This window comes from Chiloscyllium plagiosum, unplaced genomic scaffold (genome assembly GCF_037043375.1).
Source record: "Chiloscyllium plagiosum isolate Xiang-an unplaced genomic scaffold, Cpla_swu_hap1 HiC_scaffold_31, whole genome shotgun sequence".
Taxonomy (NCBI): domain Eukaryota; kingdom Metazoa; phylum Chordata; class Chondrichthyes; order Orectolobiformes; family Hemiscylliidae; genus Chiloscyllium; species Chiloscyllium plagiosum.
In genome coordinates this window covers 46584505-46604607 of record NW_028270169.1, presented here as the reverse complement: position 1 = coordinate 46604607, position 20103 = coordinate 46584505, and the positions used below count along the sequence as shown (strand labels likewise).

At 43.2% G+C, this 20103-nt stretch overlaps 1 protein-coding gene across 5 annotated transcripts in view; it reads left to right on the top strand.

The window, feature by feature from the left end:
• The window catches only part of hip1 (huntingtin interacting protein 1), a 344047-nt gene that overhangs the window by 217429 nt on the left and 106515 nt on the right, over nt 1-20103 (top strand). For all 5 annotated transcript variants that reach the window (XM_043718716.2, XM_087977488.1, XM_043718713.2 and 2 more), the window contains exons 7-8: nt 11358-11419; nt 18415-18555. In XM_043718716.2, the coding sequence (XP_043574651.2) occupies nt 11358-11419; nt 18415-18555 (203 nt within the window). The remainder of the gene's footprint in view (nt 1-11357; nt 11420-18414; nt 18556-20103) is intronic.

Below are 20103 nucleotides of genomic sequence, written 5' to 3'. Positions count from 1 at the left end.
CATCCCTCTGTATACTGTGTGTCATCCTCACCACTCACTTTTCTATATATTCTTGCATCATCCCACAAACCTGGTCCGTTAACTTTTCTCGTCCAAGTCATTAATATATATAGTAAATAATTGTGACCCCAGCACTTATCCCTGTGGTGCTGACTAGTTGACATCCTGAAAGTGCACTTTTTTTTTTATCCCTGCCTTCTATTGGTTAACTAGTCTCAAGTCATGAACTCATAGAGATGTACAGCATGGAAACAGACCCTTTGGTCCAACTCATCCATGCTGACCAGATATTCTAACCTAATCTAGACCCATTTGCTAGCACTTGGCCTATATCCCTCTAGACCCTTCCTATTCATATACCCATCCAGATGCCTTTTAAATGTTGTAATTGTACCAGCCTCCACCACTTCCTCTGGCAGCTCATTCCATACACGCACCACCTTTTGTGTGAAAAAGTTGTCCCTTAGGTCCCTTTTAAATTTTTCTCCTCACATCCTAAACCTGTGCCCTCTCCCCAACACCATGGGTCTCACCTTCTATAGATTGATTTGCGATACCTTATTGAAACACCTTTTTGAAATTCAAATCAATTATATCCATCGCTTTCCCTTTATCCTACTTTCTACTTAGCAGGGGGATTGAGTTTAAGAGCCGTGAGGTTATGCTGCACCTCCATGGAGCCTGGTTAGACCATACTTGGAATATTGTGTCCAGTTCTGGTCACCTCATTACAGGAAAGATGTGGAAGTTTTGGAGAAAGTGCAGAGGAGATTTACCAGGATGCTGCCTGGACTGGAGGGCATATCTTATGAAGAAAGGTTGAGGGAGTGAGGGCTTTTCCCATTGGAATGAAGAAGGATGAGAAGTGACTTGATAGAGGTGTACAAGATGTTGAGAGGCATAGCTAGAGTGGATAGCCAGAGACCTTTTCCCCGGGCAGAAATGTCTATCATGAGGGATCATTATTTTAAGATAATTGGAGGAAGGTTTAGGGGAGATGTCAGAGGTAGGCTCTTTACACAGAATGGTGGGTGCGTGGTAGTAGAGTCAGGTACATTAGGGACATTTAAGCGACTCTTGGATAGGCACCTGGGAGATAGCTCAATGAAGAGTTATGTCGGCTAGTCTGATCTTAGAGTTGGATAAAAGGCCGGCACGACAACTAGGGCCAAAGGGCCTGTACTGTGCTGTACTGCTCTATGTTCTATGTTCTACTTTCTCAAAAAACTGCAATAAACTTGTCAGACATGATTTTCCCCTTTGTGAAGCCTTGCTGGCTCATCTTGATCATATTATGTGTTTCTAAATGCTCTGCTGTGACTTCCTTCATAGTAGACTGTTCACATTTTCCTATTAACAGATGTTAAGCTAGCTGGACTATCACTCTATAAATCTATGACTCTCGTTACCTGTTTTTGTCTCTCCTGTTTGAATGAAGATGTTAGATTAGCAGTTTTGAAATCCTCTGGCACTTGCCCAGGTTCTGAGGATTCTTGGAAGTTTACCACCAGCGCATCTACTTTCTGAGTAGTTATTTCCTTTAAAATCCTAGAGGGCAAACCATCAAGCTCCGGTGACTTCAGCCCCAGTAGTTTATCCAAATATGTTTTCTCTAATATAGTTATTGTATTTAAGTCCTCACCCTCTTTCGCCCCTTGATTGTCTACTATTTTTGGAATACTATTAGATTCCTTTACCTTCAAAACAGATGCATAGCACTTGTTCAACTTCTTTGCCATTTTCTTGTTCCTCATTATATTTCCCCAGCCACATTCTCTAAGTGGCCTGTGTTCACTTTGGCACCTCTCTTCTGTTTTATGTCTTTTGAGAGGCTCTTTCTGTCTGTTTTTATATTACTTGCTAGTTTGCCCTCACAGTTTGTTCTCACTTTATGACGTTTTTGGTCGGTTTATAAAACTTTCCCAATCCTTTAACTTATTATTAATCGTTTTTCACATTGTATGTTTTCCTTTCAATCTGATATTATTGTTAAACTGGCCATAGTTAGCCAAGGGATTTATCTTCTTTCTAAAATCATCCCTCCTCACTGGATAAATTTTTTGCCATGAATCATGAACTGTCTTCTTAAATTTCTGCTATTGTCTGTTTTGCTAAACTCTGTTTCCAGTCCACTCCAGCCCATTCTGTCCTCACCCCTATGTTATAACCTTATTTAACTTCACTGTGGTTTCTTCCCACCTCAGATTTTTGCTATCACACTATGTGCTAAATTCTACCATGTCACTGTTTCCTAGGAAATGTTTTACTCTGCGATCAATTATTAAACCTGGCTCTTTGCACATCAAATCCAAAATAGCCTGATTCCTGCTTGGATCCACAGCTCAGTGTACACTATGACTTATTCCGCATGGTTCCCAACGTCAATTTGATTTTCTCAATCTACATGAAGATTGATGTTACAAATGATTAATGCACTGCTTCTGGTTCCATGGCCAATTTATCTCCCAGTTTATTCACTGTCATACAAAACGCTTAGTATCAGAGACATAGAGACTATTCCCACTAGTCTACTTTTCCCTTTGTTATTGCATACCTCCAATTATATGGATTCTATGTTATTTCATACTAAATACTATTTTTGTGAGGTATTGAGAGCAGGGCGGGGGACTATTAACTATGCCTGGGCCTGCAAACTCTGCTGGGTATTACAAGCAGACTAACGATGAAGCGCAGTTAAATCAGAAGGTTCAAGCATGTGACAGAGGTATTGAATGGAGAAACTCGGTAAACAAGGTAGATTTTGATGTTCCCTTTTCAGAAACCATTGTGTTTCATTTTTCATCAGATAACTGTGGACGGTGTTGAACAATGATACATTTTGATGGTCTCTCCTTTGTTCAGAAATGAGATTGATGTCTCTGCTAGTGTGTTGTGTTGGTATGCTTGGAATGTTCATCCACTAGAAGGATTCGTGGTGTTGATGAGTTCACTTTTGTTCTGACAATTGGTGGACAATTCTTGAAGCCTCAATTTGTTCATTTTCTGTACAATAGATGCTATTTTAAAATCTGACAGAAGTTAAACTCGATAACTAGATAAACTAGATAAGTAATTTAAAAAACACAATTTAGTATATTGTTTTGGCTGCCCGCTGGTCATTACAGTAGAAAGGGATAGGTATTTGTCTTTTTGTCTGAGAGTAAATGAGTTCATTACTTCAGTGAGGAAAAGAAACCACTGTTAGCTGGAATCTGCATTAGTTTCAAAGAGATGAATGTGCTGAAGAATTCTTTGAAAACACAATAGACGTGAAAATCCAGTGGGAGTAATGTATAAGCATGTCAGAAAAATCTTTAACAAATAATCATGTGGAAGCCTGCGAGGGAAGAACTGTGATATTGAATTGCGAAGGTGGGGGTAAACAAGATTAAAAATTATTGGAATGGGTCTGGACAGTGATTGGAAGTGGTCAATGATGTCCCTTGGGGCTAGGTTCTGGTGGTACTTCTGTTCACTGCAAATTTGGATAGAGATCTGGAGTTTGTGGTGTTGGAATTTGTGAATTATATCATGAATAGAAGTTATAGTTAGCCAAATAGATTGACCAACATCTCTCTGAGGTGGGATGGCTACTTGTTCGCTGGAGTGGACATGATGGGCTGAATAGCCGCCATCTATCCATTAAATTTCTATAGTTAGATTCTCTCTTGTTGGACACGATCATTACCTGACACTTGTGAGCCATGAATGCTACAAAGAACAAAGAGAATGCACAGCTCAGGAACAGGCCCTTCGGCCCTCCAAGCCTGAGCCGATCCAAATCCACTGTCTAAACCTGTCGCCCAATTCCTAAGCATCTGTCTCCCTCTGCTCCCCACCTCCTCGTGCATCTGTCCAAACGCACCTTAAATGAATCTACCGTGACTGCCTCTACTATCTCTGCTGGCAATACGTTCCAGGTACCTCCCACCCTCTGTGTAGAGTATTTAAACTTTTCACCTGTCACCTTGAAAGTGTGACCTCTCGTTATTGAATCCTTCACCCTGGGGAAAAAGCTTATCTCTATCTACCCTGTCTATACCCTTCATTATTTTGTAGACCTCAATCAGGTCCCCTCTCAATCTCCTTTTTTCTAATGCAAACAATCCTAACCTACTCAGCCTCTCTTCATAGCTAGCACCTTCCATACCAGGCAATATCCTCATAAACCTTCTCTGCACCCTCTTCATAGCATCCACATTCTTTTGGTAATGTGGCAACCAGATCTGTATACAGTATTCTAAATGCAGCCGAACCAATGTCTTGTACAATTTTAACATGACCTACCAGCTCTAATACTCAATACCCTGTCCGATGAAGGCAAGCATACCATATGCCTTCTTGACCACTATATCCACCTGTGCAGCAGCCTTCAGGATACAAAGGATCTGAACTCCCAGATCTCTCTTCTCATCAACCTTCCCAGGGCTCTTCTGTTTACTGTATAATTCGCTCTAGAATTAGACTTCCCAAAATGCATCACCTCGCATTTGTCTGGATTAAAGACCATCTGCCACTTCTCCGCCCAACACTCCAGTCTATCTATATTCTCCTGTATTCTTTGACAGTCCCCTATGCTTTCTGCTTCTCTACCAATCTTCATGTCATCTGCAAACTTGCTGATGAGTGCCCTCTTCCAGATCAGTTATGTATATCATAAACAACAGTGGCCCCAGCACTGATCCCTGTGGAACAACACTGGCCACCTTCCTCCATTTCGAGAAACTCCCTTCAACTACTACTCTGTGTCCTGTTGCTCAGCCAGTTCTTTATCCACCTCGCTAGAACATCCTGCACACCATGTGACTTCACTTTCTCCATTAGTTTACCATGGGGAACCTATTCAAATGCCTTACTAAAGTCCATGTATATGACATCTGCAGCCCTTCCTTCATCTATCAACTTGGTCACTTCCTCAAAGAACTCTGTTAAGTTGGTAAGGCACGATCTACCCCGCACAAACCATGTTGCCTATCACTGATCAGCCCATTCTTTTCCAAATATAAATAGATTTTATCCCTCAGTACCTTCTCCAGCAACTTTCCCACCACTGAAGTCAAGCTCACTGGTCTGTAGTTACCCGGAATCTCCCTACTACCCTTCTTGTGCAGGGGGACAACATGAGCAACTCTCCAGTCCTCCGGTACTTCACCTGTGTTTAAGGATGCTACAAAGATATCTGTCAGGACCCCAGCTCAGTGAACACTGATGCAAAGTAATCATTCTGAAACTCACCCATTCTCTTAGGTTCGACACACAGCCTTCCTTCCTTTTCCTTTAGTGGACCAGTCCTTTCTCTAGTTACCTGCTTGCTTCTTATATAAAAATAAAAGGCTTTGGGATTCTCCTTAATTCTGCTCGCTAAAGTTATTTCATCACCCCTTTTAGCTTGCTTGATTCCTTGTTTAAGACTGGTCCTACTCTCCCGATATTTCTCCAGGGCCTGTTCTGTTCTTAGCTGCCTGGACCTTCCATATGCTCCCCTTTTTCTCTTGGTTATTCGTACGATTTCTCCTGTCATCTACGGTTCACGAATCTTGCCCTTCCTATCCTTTGCCTTCAATGGGACATGCCTATCCTGCACTATCTTTAACCTATCTTTGAAAGCCTCCCACATATCAAATGTGGGCTTCCCTTCAAATAGCTGTGTCCAATCCACGTTTCCCAGCTTCTGCCTAATTCGGATATAATTGACTTTGGCCCAGTTTAGTACTCTTCCCTTAGGACCACTCTCATCTTTGTCTACGAGTATTCTAAAACTTACAGAATTGTGGTCACTGCTCCCAAAGAAATCCCCCACTGCAACTTCTACCACCTGTCCTGGCTCATTCCCCAACACCAGGTCCAATATGGCCCCTTCCCTCATCAGACTGTTGACCTACTCCCAATATGTACTTGCTACTTGCAACATGCTACTTGCCACTTTTTAGTCCAAAGGTGCAATTGAAAACAGTACATTTCTACTGCAGGGATGGTGAGCCAGCTCCTTATCTAATGTCTAGGCTGGCTAGGCTGAAGCTTGACTGTTATATCATTAGTTTGGAGGAAAGTCAATTTGTTGTGAATGAATAACCCAACATATTTTAGCAACTTCAGGAGAGGAGGAAAAAAAATTGAAGACAAAAATTATAATTAAAGTTATCCTGTATCAGCCAAGTAGAAACTGAACTGAAGGGAGCTGTGGTCAGGTCATGACCCAGCCTCCTCAAAAAACTGATGGATGTTGTGTGGATTCAGTTCATACACTTTTAAAAACCATTCATGGATATAAATGTCACTGGCATTTAATTATCCACAAGGTGATGATAAGCCGCCACCTTGAACTGCTGCAGGTACAGTGAATCATTGATACTTCATGGTATGTCTGACATCACACTGCTGGAGTCTGAGGAACACAATATCCACAGGTTAAATCACTCATCTCTGCATCTGTTTCTTTTTGGGCTTCCTCTTAGGACTAATATGAAAAGAGTGAAGCCTCTGAAATACGTTTCAATGGAATTGAGTTGACGCAGGCTATTTCTAGAGCCAGCACCTGTTTAAACAAAATAACAGTGAATGTATTATATCTGATGAAGGTAATCAGATGTAATTCTGGGCAAAGTTGTCTTGAAGGATTCTTGAATCTGTTTTAAGTCACATGAATGATAAACAGAGTGATAAATTATTATGATAAAATTGTTGACATAACACAACTTATGAAGGACAGTGAACACACTGCTCCTCTTCACAAAGGTCTCTTATGATGGGTGGTTGCAATGCACTTATATTATGTATTGCCTCTAGAGGCAGCCAAAGTGCAGCAATTTAGCTTGGATTGTGACTTCCTCATTCTTTGATCAGCATCTGTCTGTAGCAAATAGTCTGCAGGCCATTTGCAGTCATGTCTACAAAACAGAAATGCTTGCCCTTACCTTTAAGTATTTAAGGATAAATGTTAGATGCAGAGTTGAAGACCAGGGCAGCCAGGCTCAAGAAATTAGGAAATGTTTCTTATGAATTAGCCTGAACTTGTTGCCTTTTACTGAAAGGACAAATTATTTGCAATTTCTAGCTATACGCATGGACAAGTGCAAAGGTCAGTCCAACCAGTTTCAGTTGGTGCTTATCTCTGCGTGACCAAATGATTCTTCAACTCTGCATCCCTGGGCATTAATTCATGACTAGTGCAATATTGCTGCCTCACAGCGCCAGAGACCCGGGTTCAATTCCCGCCTCAGGCAACTCTGTGTGTGGAGTTTGCACGTTCTCCCCGTGTCTGCGTGGGTTTCCTCTGGGTGCTCCGGTTTCCTCCCACAGTCCAAAAAATGAACAGGTTCGGTGAATTGGCCAAATTAAATTGCCAGTAGTGTTAGGTGAAGGGGTAAATGTAGGGTCTGGTTGGGTTGCGCTTTGGCGGGTCGGTGTGGACTTGTTGGGCCGAAGGGCCTTTTTCCACACTGTAAGTAATCTAATCTATTGTTTTTGTGGAAAAAAACTAGCACTGAGAGCAAGTCCCTGGCAGTTCATACAACAATTTAAAAGGTCTTGCTAAAATAGAATAATTACTTTGACAGGTTTTCTCTCCTTCCCAACTGAGACGTACAAAATATAGTACAGCACAGGAACAGACCCTTCGGCCTAGCAATGCTGCGATGACGCATGTCTTTCTAAACTCAAACCTTTTTTGCCTTTACGTGGTTCATATCCCTGTATTCCATGTCTATTCATGTATTTATCAAAACGCCTCTGAAATAGTGCTATTATATCTGCTTCCACCATCACTTTTGGCAATAGATTCCAGGCACTTACCACCCTCCGTGTTTTAAAAAAATACAACTTGCCTCTCACGTCACCTTTAAACTTACCCACGTTTATCCTAAACCTACATCCCCTAGGAATTGACATATCTCCCTGGGGAAAAGACGCTAATGATCCATTTTATCCATGCCTCATAATTTTCTAAACTTTTGTCAGATCACTCCCTCATCCTTCAATATTCAAGTGAAAACATACCAAGTTTGTCTAATCTCTCTTCATAGCTAATATCCTTCAAACTAGGCACTATCTTGGTAAACTGTTTCTGAACCCTCTCCAAAGCCTCCACATCCTTCTTGTAGTGTGGCAACCAGCACTATGCACCATATTCCAAATGTGGCCAAACTGAAGTTTTATACAGCTGCACATGACTTACCATCTCTATGCCCTGACAGACGAAGACAAGCATGCTACATGCCTTCTTGACCACCTTATCCATGTATTGCCACTTTCAGGGACTTGTAAACCTGTATACTTAGATCCTTCTGTATGTTGATGCTACTAAGGGTTCTGCCATTTACTGTATACTTCACTCCTGCATTAGATCTATCAAACTGCATCACCTTGCATTTGTCCAGATTAAATTCCATGTTCTGTTTCTCAGCTCAAAGTTCGAGAGCCTCTCTCCATCCTATGTATCCTCTGGGAAATCCACCTCACTATCCGCAGGTCCCCTAATGTCTGTGTCGTCTGTAAATTTACCAATCAGACCACCTGCATTCTCCTCCAAATCATTTATATACATCATAAACAACAGGGCTCCCAGGACTGATCTCTGCGGGTCACCAGTTGTCACAGATTTCCTGCCAGATAAATCATCCTTCCACTGCTATCTCTGGCTTCTATGACTAAGCCTGCCTGTATCCATTTTATCAGCTCACTACGGATCCCATGTGACTTCACCTCTTGTATCTGCCTACTATGAGAGACCTTGTCAAAAGCCTTGTTAATTTGTACATAGAGTTGATAAAGTGTGCCGCTGGAAAAGGCACAGCAGGTCATGGAGCATCTGAGGAGCAAGAGTGTCTCACAGACTCTTTTTTTTCAAGAAGTACCCAAGAGGATTGATGAAGGCAGGCTGGTAGCTGTAACCCAATGTGCATATCGGCAGCATCTACCAGCCTTTCCTCATCACTTCCCCGCACAAAGCCATGCTGCCTATCACTTATAATAAGTCCATATTTTTCCAAATGTGAGTAAATCCTATCCCTCAGAATCTTCTCCAATACTTTCCCTATCCTGGATCTAAGACTCACTTGCCTGTAATTTCCCAGATTATCCTGATTGCCGTCTTTAAACAAAGGAAAAAAGTTAGCTGTTCTCCAGTCGCCTTGGTCCTCTCCTGTGAGTAAAGAGGATACACAGATTTAATACAAGGCCCCAGCAACCACCTCATCTGTCTCCCTCAGCATACTGCGATAGATCCTATCAGGTCATAGGGACCTAACTACCGTAATGCTTTTTAAAACTCCCAACACAGCCTCCATTGTTATATTGACATGCCCCAGAATATCAACATACCCCTCCCAAGACTCCTCACCCACCATGTCCTTCTCCTTTGGAAATATTGATGCAAAGTTTTTGTTGGGGACTTCACCCACTCCCTCTGGCTCCAAGCATAAATTCCTTCCTTTGTCCTTGAGTGGACCTATCGTTTCCCTTGCTACCTTCTTGCTCTTAATAAATGTATGAAATGCCTTGGGGATTTTCTTTAATCCTGTTTGCCAACAACCTATCAGGCCTCCTCTTAGCCCTCCTCATTACTCTTTTGAGTCCCTTCCTGCTATCTTTGTATTCTTTGTGTATGTGCCCCCTCACCTCCGTCCAAGGCTCCAAATGAGCCTTCCACATCCGTCAGAGATTTAGCTGCACTTCCACACATGTTATTCAATGTATTCGTTGCTCTCAATGCGGTCTCCTCTACATTGGGGAGACGGCGTCTACTTGCGGAATATTTCAGAGAACATCTCTGGGGCGTACGCAAAAAGCAACCCCCCCCCCTCCCGTGGCCGAACACTAACTTCCCCTCCCACTCCCCAAAGACTTGCAGGTCGTGGGCCTCCTCCATCTCCAAATCCTAAACACCCACCGCCTGGAGGAAGAACGCCTTATCATCCGCCTTAGGACCCTCCAACCACATGGGATCAATGTGGATGTCACCAGTTTCCTCGTTTTCCCCTCCCCACCTTATCCCACATCCAACCTTGCAATTTAGCACCGCCTTCTTGATCTGTCCTACCTGTCCAACGTCCTTCCCACCTATCAGCGCCACCTTCCTGTCCGACCTATCACCTTCACTCCCACCTTCATCTACCTCTCCCACTCTCAGCTGCCTTCCCCCCCCCTCCCCAGCACCACCCCCCTCCCATTTATCTCTCAGCCCCCTCAGCTCACAAGCCTCATTCCTGATGAAGCGCTTATGCCTGAAACGTTGATTCTCCTGCTCCTCGGATGCTGCCTGACCGGCTGTGCCTTTCCAGCACCACACTCTTGACTATGACCAATATTCCCCTATTGTTTGTTTGCTGTGTGAGGCCTGTTTGTTTCACTGTGTGATTGCTTTAAGCTTGCTGTGCAACTGCACATGTGCACATCTTAAAGGGAACATTGATTGTGTTTTGCTTGTGCAGTACTGGGGAATTGTCTTGGAAGGCCTTGTCAGTGTCACTTAAAAGTAATGCCAGCACAGAAACTTGAAAATCCTCTACACAATCCAACTCTGTTGCATGATTTTAAAATTTTTGCTTCCCTTATTATGGAAAAAGACAACTGGATTCTAATGCCACTTGCTTGATCAAGTGCTTTCTGACATTATTCTAAGCTTGCCTTTTCATAGTTTTCCTCAAGTGTTAGCATCCAACTTCAAATATTGCTCAAGTACAGCTTGACTAAAAATGATGAAACGTGCTGCACTAGGCTGGTTTGGTTTAATGCTTCATGCATTGTCTTTTCAATGCTTTTCTCTGTTTCAGTTATGCATTAGACTTGCGGTGCCTTGCCCTGTATCGAGTTCTCTCCATCTAACTGCTCAACTCCGCTAAGGCTTAGTTTTGGTATAGAAATAAATGTTTTAGGACAGATATCTTTGCCTCTACTGTCACTTGTTATATACATATTTTAGCTTAATCTCTCATTTAGTCATCTGCTAAGTCAAGGGTCTGTCATCATTCCTTGCTTTAGATTTGCATAGACAATAGAGGGATCATTGGGTTTACTGCTCATAAGGTTGAGAAATTAACAGATAGTTTATCTGTTCCTGGACTTCTGTGTGCACTTCTTTACCACAACTCAGTGAGTCCTATACCTGACAGGTGTTCTGATCTACTTGGAGGATAGTGGAGTATGCTGTGCCATGCAAACAGTCATCTAGTTTGCAAATCAGCTTCTTAACCACAGTGCTGCCATGTCTCTGAGAGGCCAGTGTACATTTTTTTAACTACAGGATTTTGTATGGCCCAGTTTAAGTAATTGAGGATTTGATGAACAGTGAGACAATGCATGTATAGTGCATCACTGATAAAATCTTTGACTGATAGATGCCTTTTCTGTTTTCTTGTCAGTTTTCAGCTGACAGTGGAAATGTTTGATTATCTGGAATGCGAGCTCAACCTTTTCCAGGCAGGTAAGTCAGCAATTTTGACATTATATTGAATTGAATACTGAATTTGGTTTTTATTTACTCATATTTTGCAAAGGATTTTATATATGATCTTGTGACTTGTTGCACAGCAATACAAGTTGACATTAATGCAGTTGCCATGGGCTTAACTTCTCTGAAGTAGAATGGGTGATCTTCCCATCACTTTTTAAAACTGAATAAATATGGTGATCAATTGCACACTGACCTTCCATAAATCTGTCTGCTTGAGCCAGTTGCATATCTGCATCTCTGAATCAGAATAGTTAGAGTTCGCACCCATTCCCAAGACTGAGTCCAGTCTAAGCTGACATGCCAGTGCATTACTGAGGAACTGCTGCTTTGCCAGAAATTCCATGTTATGGTTGAGACTTTAAATTGAGATTATCCTGTGCCTATTTAGATGTTTCACTCAAAACATATTCAACAGTGTGAGCCCAAAAGTGGGTTCAACTAGTTTCTTCTCAAAATGAAGGCTGTACAAAAAAATTTAAGTGGAATTGCTCTCACTTTTTGTGGGTCCTTGCAATGACTGCACTTCGTTACATAACACTGGCATTACTTATTGAATAGGAGAAAGTGAAGACTGCAGATGCTGAAGACCAGAGTCAAGAGTGTGTTGCTGGGAACGCACAGCAGGTCAGGCAGCATCCGAGGAGCAGAAGAATTGACGTTTCGGACATAATCCTTTCATCAGGGGTGAGGCTTGTGGGTTGGGGGAAAGGTAGCTGAGAAAGCGATTGGTGGATGAAGGTGAGGGAGTAGGCAATAGGTCAGAGAGGGAGGTGATGGACAGGTCTGGAGGATGGCACTGTGTTGGAGGCTTGGGACTGGGATAACGTCAGGGGAAGGGAAATGAGGAAGCTGATGAAATCCACATTTATCCCATGTGGTTGCAGGGTCCCAAGGCGGAATTTGAGGCACTGTTCCTCCAGGTGTCAGATGGTAACGGTTTGGCGGTGGAGGAAGCCCAGGATCTGCACGTCCTTGACGGAGTGGGAGGGGAAGTTGAAGTGTTCAGCCACGGGGCGGTGGGATTGATGGATGTCCCAGAGATGTTCTATGAAACGATCCGCAAGAAAGCGTCCTGTCTCCTCGTTGTAGAGGAGACCACACCGGATGCAACGGATGTAGTAGATGACAATGGTAGAGGTACAGGTAAATGTCTGACGGATGTGGAAGGAATGTTTGGGACCTTGAACGGAGGTGAGAGGAGTGGTGTGGACGCAGGTTTTGCACGTGCTGTGGTGGCAGGGAAAGCTGCCAGGAGTGATGTGTGAGCTGGTGGTGGTGGTGGTGGTTGGGGGGTAAACCTGATGAGGGAGTTGGGGAGGGAATGGTCTCTCCAGAATGCTGTATAGGGGTAGGGAAGGAAATAGACCCTATCACCAGAGATATGTTTGGAGGTGGCAGAAGTTGCAGAGGGTGATGCGATGTATGCGGAGGTTGGTGGGGTGCAAAGTGAGAGCCGGGGTGGGGGGGGCGGGGTTCTGTCCTTGTTGCATTGGGAGGGGTGGCGTTCATGGGCGGTGGTGCATGAAGTGAAGGAGACACGTTGGAGGGCATCGTCAAACACATGGAAATGGAAATTGCGATCATGGAAGAAGGAGGCCATCTTGGACTTTCTAAGGTGGAATTGGTCATCCTGGGAACAGATGCGGCAGAGGTGGAGGAATTGGGAATAAGGGATGGCATTTTTACAGGAGGTACGGTGGGAGGAGGGTAGTCTAGGTAGCTGTGGGAGTCGGTGGGCTTGTAATAGATGTCTATGGTTAGTCAGTCGCCAGAGACGGTGATGGAGAGGTCCAGGAAGGGGAGGGAGGTGTCCGACATGGTCCAGGTGAATTTGAGGTTGGGGTGGAAGGTGTTGGTAAAGTTGATGAACTGTTCAACCTCCTCATGGGAGCACAAGGTGGTGCCGATACAGTCATCTTTGTACAGAGGAACAGGTGGGGGGTGGTGCTGGTGTAACTGCTGAAGACGGATTGTTCCACATATCCAACAAATGGGCATGCATAACTGGGTGACATGCGGGTGTCCATGGCTACCCCTTTGATTTGGAGGAAGTGGAAGGATTGCAAGGAGAAATTGTTGAGGGTGAAGACCAGTTCAGCCAGGCAGATGAGGGTGTCAGTGGAATGGTACTGCTTGGGACAGCGTGAGAGGAAAAAACAGAGGGCTTGGAGACCTTTGTCATGACGGATGGATGTGTACAGGGACTGGACGTCCACGGTGAACATGAGGTGTTGGGATCCAGCTATGCCTGCCTGTTTGTCGGATACGTGGAACAGTCCATCTTCAGCAGTTACACCGGCACCACCCCCCACCTGTTACTCCACTGCATTGATGACTGTATTGGCGCCCCCTCATGCTCCCACAAGGAGGTTGAACAGTTCATCAACTTTACGAACAACTTCCACCCTGACCTCAAATTCACCTGGACCATGTCGGACACCTTCTCTCCCCTTCCGGGACCTCTCTATCACCATCTCTGGTGACTGACTAACCGTAGACATCTATTACAAGCCCACCAACTCCCACAGCTACCTAGACTACCCTCCTCCCACCATACCTCCTGTAAAAATGCCATCCCTTATTCCCAATTCCTCCCCCTCTGCCACATCTGTTCCCGGGATGACTAATTTCACCTCAGAAAGTCCCAGATGGCCGCCTCCTTCCATGATCGCAACTTCCCTTCCCACATGGTTGTTGATGCCCTCCAGTGCATTTCCTCCACTTCACGCCCCACTGCCCTTGAACCCCACCCCTCCCAATGCAACAAGGACAGAATCTCCCCCCACCCCCGGTCCTCACCTTCCACTCCACCAACCTCCGCATACATTGCATCATCGTCTGCCACTTGCACCACCTCCAAATGGACCCCACCTCTAAAGATATAATTCCCTCCCTACCCGTATCAGCATTCAGGAGAGACCATTCCCTCCGTGACTCCCTCGTCAGGTCCATGCCCGCCACCAGCCCACACCCTACTCCTGACACCTTTCCCTGACACGGCAGGAAGTGCAAAACCTGCGCCCACGCCACTCTCCACACCTCTGTCCAAGGCGCCAAAGGATTGTTCCACATCCATCAGAAATAAATTACCTGTACTTCTACCAATGTCATCTACTGCATCCGTTGCACTCGATGTGGTCTCCTCTACATCGAGAAGACAAGACACCTTCATTCAGATCGTTTCAGCAAACACCTCTGGGGCACCCGCACCCACCAACCGTACTGCCCCGTGGCTGAGCACTTCACCTCCCCCTCTCCATCAAGTACATGCAGGTCCTGGGCCTCCTCCACTGCCAAACCGTTACCACCCGACGCCTGGAAGAGGAACGCCTCATATTCTGCCTTGGGACCCTGCAACCACACTGGATTAATGAAGATTTCAACAGCTTCCTCATTTTCCTCATCCCCCACATTATCCCAGTCCCAAACCTTCAACTCGGCACCACCCTCTGACCTGTCCATTACTCCCCCGTCCCGACCAATCACCTTCTCCCTCCCCTTCATCCACCTATTGCTTTCTCAGCTACCTTACCACCAACCTCACCCCCCTCCCATTTATCTCTCAGCCCTGGTCCACAAGCCTCATTCTTGATGAAGGGTTTATGCCCGAAGCATCGATTCTCCTGCTCTTCAGATGCTGCCTGACCAGCTTTGCTTTCCCAGCAACACACTCTCGATTCTGTACTTAATGACTGTTGGACTTCAAGGACTTTGGCATCCTGAGAGACATGATTAAAGCGTTCTATAAATGTAAATGTATTCTTTCATGGTTGGTCCTGCAGTGAAGACAGTGGTTGCATTGAGCATCTTGGCTATTCATGCCTGTTTGATATTGGCTGCTTGCAGAGAAAAGAATTCTCTGAAGCAATTTAAAAAGGCAATATCATGAATTGCACTGTGTGCGCGCGCACATGGCGTGTATTATAGGCAGCTTTAATTATGTTACACTTGAAGCATTGATCTTCAGGACAAATGTAAAACAGTCCATTTTTATAGAAAAAGGTATTTTCTGCTGCTGAAGTGCAGCCAACAAACTTCAATAGACTTAAAAATGTGCACTTTAACTTTATGGTCTTGAAAAGACAGGCTCTACCAAACATAACAATGCCTGTGGAGCAGAACAAAAAATGTTGCTGAAATGAGAGTCATGTTGCCAATACACAGCAACTAATGATCTCATCAAGTTAGTAATTTTCTGGGTTTTTGAGTCAAAGCCTTGATATTGGCAGTTCTGTTAGGTTCGGCTACCCATAACTAGATTAGATTAGATTAGATTAGATTAGATTAGATTAGATTAGATTAGATTAGATTACTTACAGTGTGGAAACAGGCCCTTCGGCCCAACAAGTCCACACCGACCCGCCGAAGCGCACCCACCCAGACCCATTCCCCTACATTTACCCCTGCACCTAACACTACAGGCAATTTAGCGTGGCCAATTCACCTGACCTGCACATTTTTGGCCACGCTAAACTACTTTCAGTATTACTGTAAACGTTACATTGGAAGTCAGCATTTTGTCAACTCACACTGTGGGAAGTAGCTGAACTGAAGCAAATTCCTAACTTTGTTTTAAAGTTCATGTTTTTGAAAACTATAGTGTGTCATCCACTGTTAAAATGCTGACAGCACATATTCCTCAAAAGTGGAGTGATATAGGATTTGCATGATCTAATTATAACTAATCCATATGTATTTTTCTTTTACGTTTCACTCAATTCAGAAGTTTCCAACTCAGTGGTTAGCACTGCAGCCTCACAGCACTAGGGTCCCAGGTTCGATACCAGCCTTGGGTGACTGTCTGTATGGAGTTTGCACATTCTCCCCGTGTCTGCGTGGGTTTCCTCCTGGTGCTCCGGTTTCCTCCCACAATCCAAAGATGTGCAGGTCAGATGGATTGGCCATGCCAAATTGCCCATAGTATTAGGTGCATTAGTCAGAGGGAGATGGGTCTGGGTGGGTTACTTCAGAGAATCAGTGTGGACTAGTTGGGCCAAAGGGCCTGTTTCCACACTGTAGGGAATCTAATCTAATCTAATCAAATGACTTTAACTCAGGTAAAAAGAGCAATTCAGGGTGGATACTTAATTAGCTCATTCAAGTTGCAGAAAGACCTGTTATTTACATGCATGTAGCCACTAATGATTTAAGTCAGTGAACTAATTTGTTTTTGGATCAACGAACGTTGTGCGCATTTTAAAATTTGTGACAGTAATCCAATAGTGAGGAAACAGTGGTGTTTCCAAATGTAATAAAATGGCCATTCTGTAGGATATTTTACTCAATGCTGCTGTCAGACTCCAAATCTGTAGTGGGCAAGTTTTTTTCGTCCTCTGATACTCAAAACAGTGAAACAGTGTGTGCAGGCTGAGGTAAGCTGTTTTGTTTGTGTCTGGCAGAGCCTGCGACTATGATGACTCAATGTGTAATGCATAAAAAGGATGTGGTTGAAAGCTTGAAATAACTAAGCGACATCATTTGAAGGGTGGGTGTATTTGGCTAACCTGGAATTCACTGGATTTATCACTAGATTTTTACATTTTAAAAAAAAAATCAACTCTTGTGATTCGCTTCCACTCGTGTTGTTAATGGATTTAAAAATGTTAATTTGTAAAATTATAAAACATGAACAAAAATAAGTAATACTCAAAAAATTGTTAACTTCAATCTCAAGTGGTGTTCTTCAGGCGTGTTTGATGCTGGGGACCTGTAACCTGTCCAGGGGTTTACATTATCAAAACAGGAATATCGGGTATCTTCACTAATCTGTCCTGAAATGAGAGGATTTAAATGAGACGGTATATTTTACCATAATGGGTGACATTAGAGAATAGCAGATGTTAGAATGGGAAATCGAAAGCTTGGGCATGGTGAAACCCGTCATTCAGCATACACAATTAATTTGTTTAACTTATAGAAACTCTCGCTATTTATATTGTGGCTATTCATATTGGCAAATCTCAACTGTTTTTACACTATCAATATTCTTGCTTATCCAAAAGTGACCTCATTCAAAAGTAAGGAAAACTGCCTTCATTTAACTGTGACACTGGATCCAACTTGGACGTGACTTAGTTCCCATCCTTACGACTGGTTATATACTGTTTGTGTATAAATCACCACAAATTACCTTTAATTTGTTACCTATTAAGAAATCTGACAGACAATCAAATTGTGATACAATGATTTGAACTTTATTGCATGAGTAGCAACAAAATAAGACCCCTCAAGTTAATCCTCACAGTGTAACTTAGCTATTAAGTGATTAATGGTGAAATTTAGCTACAGTTCCAATCAATAGTGTTTGTCTCTGATGTGCAGTGTTGTTCTTTGAAATTCCGCTAATGAGGAGTTTTGGAGTTGAATTCTTATAACAACCTTTGTCCTTTGGGTCTATGGTGTGACAACATTGATGACTTTTAGATTCTTTCATCCAAAATATTTATTACTGTTTTGGAGTCCTTGAGTCTGCAGCTTGCTTCCTTATCAGAAGTAACTCCTTTGCTCCTAGTTATATTCAGTGTTAGTTGTCTGCTTGAAAACACAGCTTTCCTTACATTCTTCTGCAGGGCAATCATTTGTCCTTGTGATATCAAGCAGATGTTAAAATAGTTTGTTTATGTAGTCTCCACTCCTTTTCCCAGGCATGGCTAATTGCTTTCAATTCCTATGTAGGTTTGCCCTTGCCCACTAATAGTTTTATTCCAGATGGAATTATTACTGTTTGTTTCAAACTATGAACAATTATTCAAGTTCTGATGTTTACATTATCACAACTGAAAGCACTGGAATGCAAGGTAATTAGGGCACTGTGAGGAATGTGATGCACCCAAAGCTGAAATAACTTGGATGAGCATGAAAATTACTTTGGAAAAATCAGAAAAAGAAGCTGTAGATTGCCGTATGGGCGATGATTGTGCCTGCAGTGATGTATGCTGAAGCACTGTTCCCCTTTAATTTTGCAGTCTTCAGTTCCCTGGACATGTCAAGATCGGTCTCTGTAACAGCAGCTGGTCAGTGTCGATTGGCTCCTCTAATCCAGGTTATTCTTGACTCCAGTCATCTGTATGACTACACTGTTAAACTCCTCTTCAAGTTACATTCCTGTAAGTATGCATGAGTTATTTGGTCCAAAAGTTAACTAGTGGCACATGTTTTTTGCCACTCAGTGCCGTATGTATTTATCTGTTTGTCATATAGTTAGAGTGAGTGGGTCAGGCTTATAGATGTGGAAAGTATTATTAAAGAGATTAGATATTCTCTGGGGTATCTTTGCACACATTAAATTTTTTTAGATCAGTTGCCAGAAGTGCAATAATGAAGACAATGTTTTAAAATTATGAAGTTAAAAGTCACACAACACCAGTTTATAGTCCAACAGGTTTCTTTGGAAGTACAAGCTTTTTGGGCACTACCTGATGAAGGAGCAGCGCTCTGAAAGCTAGTGCTTCCAATTAAACCTGTTGGAATATAACTTGGTGTTTTAATTTTGTCCACCCCAGATCAACACTGGCACCTCCACATCATTAACATTACGATGTTAACATGAAAATTTATTAACAAATCCCCTTGAATTTATTAATAGATCCAACTTGAAAATGTGATCTTCAGTCATCTCTCACAGTATGACCAACTTGGTTATTTAGGCTGAGGTTTTCAGTCAATAGATACATTTGAGTTAGTTGAAACATAATCTAACCTGAAAACAGCCTGTGCCTGGTCACATGAGCCTCAGAGACAGCCAACTACTCATGTCATCTTATTTTCTTTGATTTGGGGATGCCAGTGTCAGACTTTGCACACATTAATTTTTTTTAGATCATATCAGTTGCCAGAAGTGCAATAATGAAGACAATGTTTTAAAATTATGAAGTTAAAATATCTCACAACACCAGATTATAGTCCAACAGGTTTAATTGGAAGCACTAGCTTTTGGAGCGGCGCTCCTTCAGCACCTAAGTGGCCGAGCAGAGGCTGATAGCTAAGTTCGGTACCCATTGGGGGGGGCCTCAACCGGGACCTTGGGTTCATGTCACATTACAGGTGATCACCATTGCACTATACACACACAGATATTCCTACACACACACACACACACACACACACACACACACACACACACACACACACTCACACACACAAGGACACAGGTACACACAGACGTGCACACAGACACCCACACACACCCTTACAGATAGACACACACACTCCCACACTCACACATGCACCCCCTCACATACTTAAGACACTCTGCACTCACTACACACACACGCGCACGTGCGCACACACACACACTCACAACCCCCACCCCAGACAGACAGACACACACAGACAGACAAAGACCCACATGCACACATATATTTTGTGGGGTGAATTTGTACTTGCAGAGTTACATTGCACTTTGCTCAAAAACTGCATACATTCATGTAGAACCCTGAGCTCAAAAACTGCATGAATTTATGTAAAACTCCATTATCTCACTTTTTAGATTAGAATCAATCTAAACATCAGGTCATAGACAGAGAACACAGGGGGCCAACACCTTCAACACATTGTCTAGCTATCACCATTGTTAACAGCTAACCAGAGAATGCAACTTTTAAAAAATGTTTTGTGATTTACACATGAAAGAAATGAAACTATCACTGTATTCT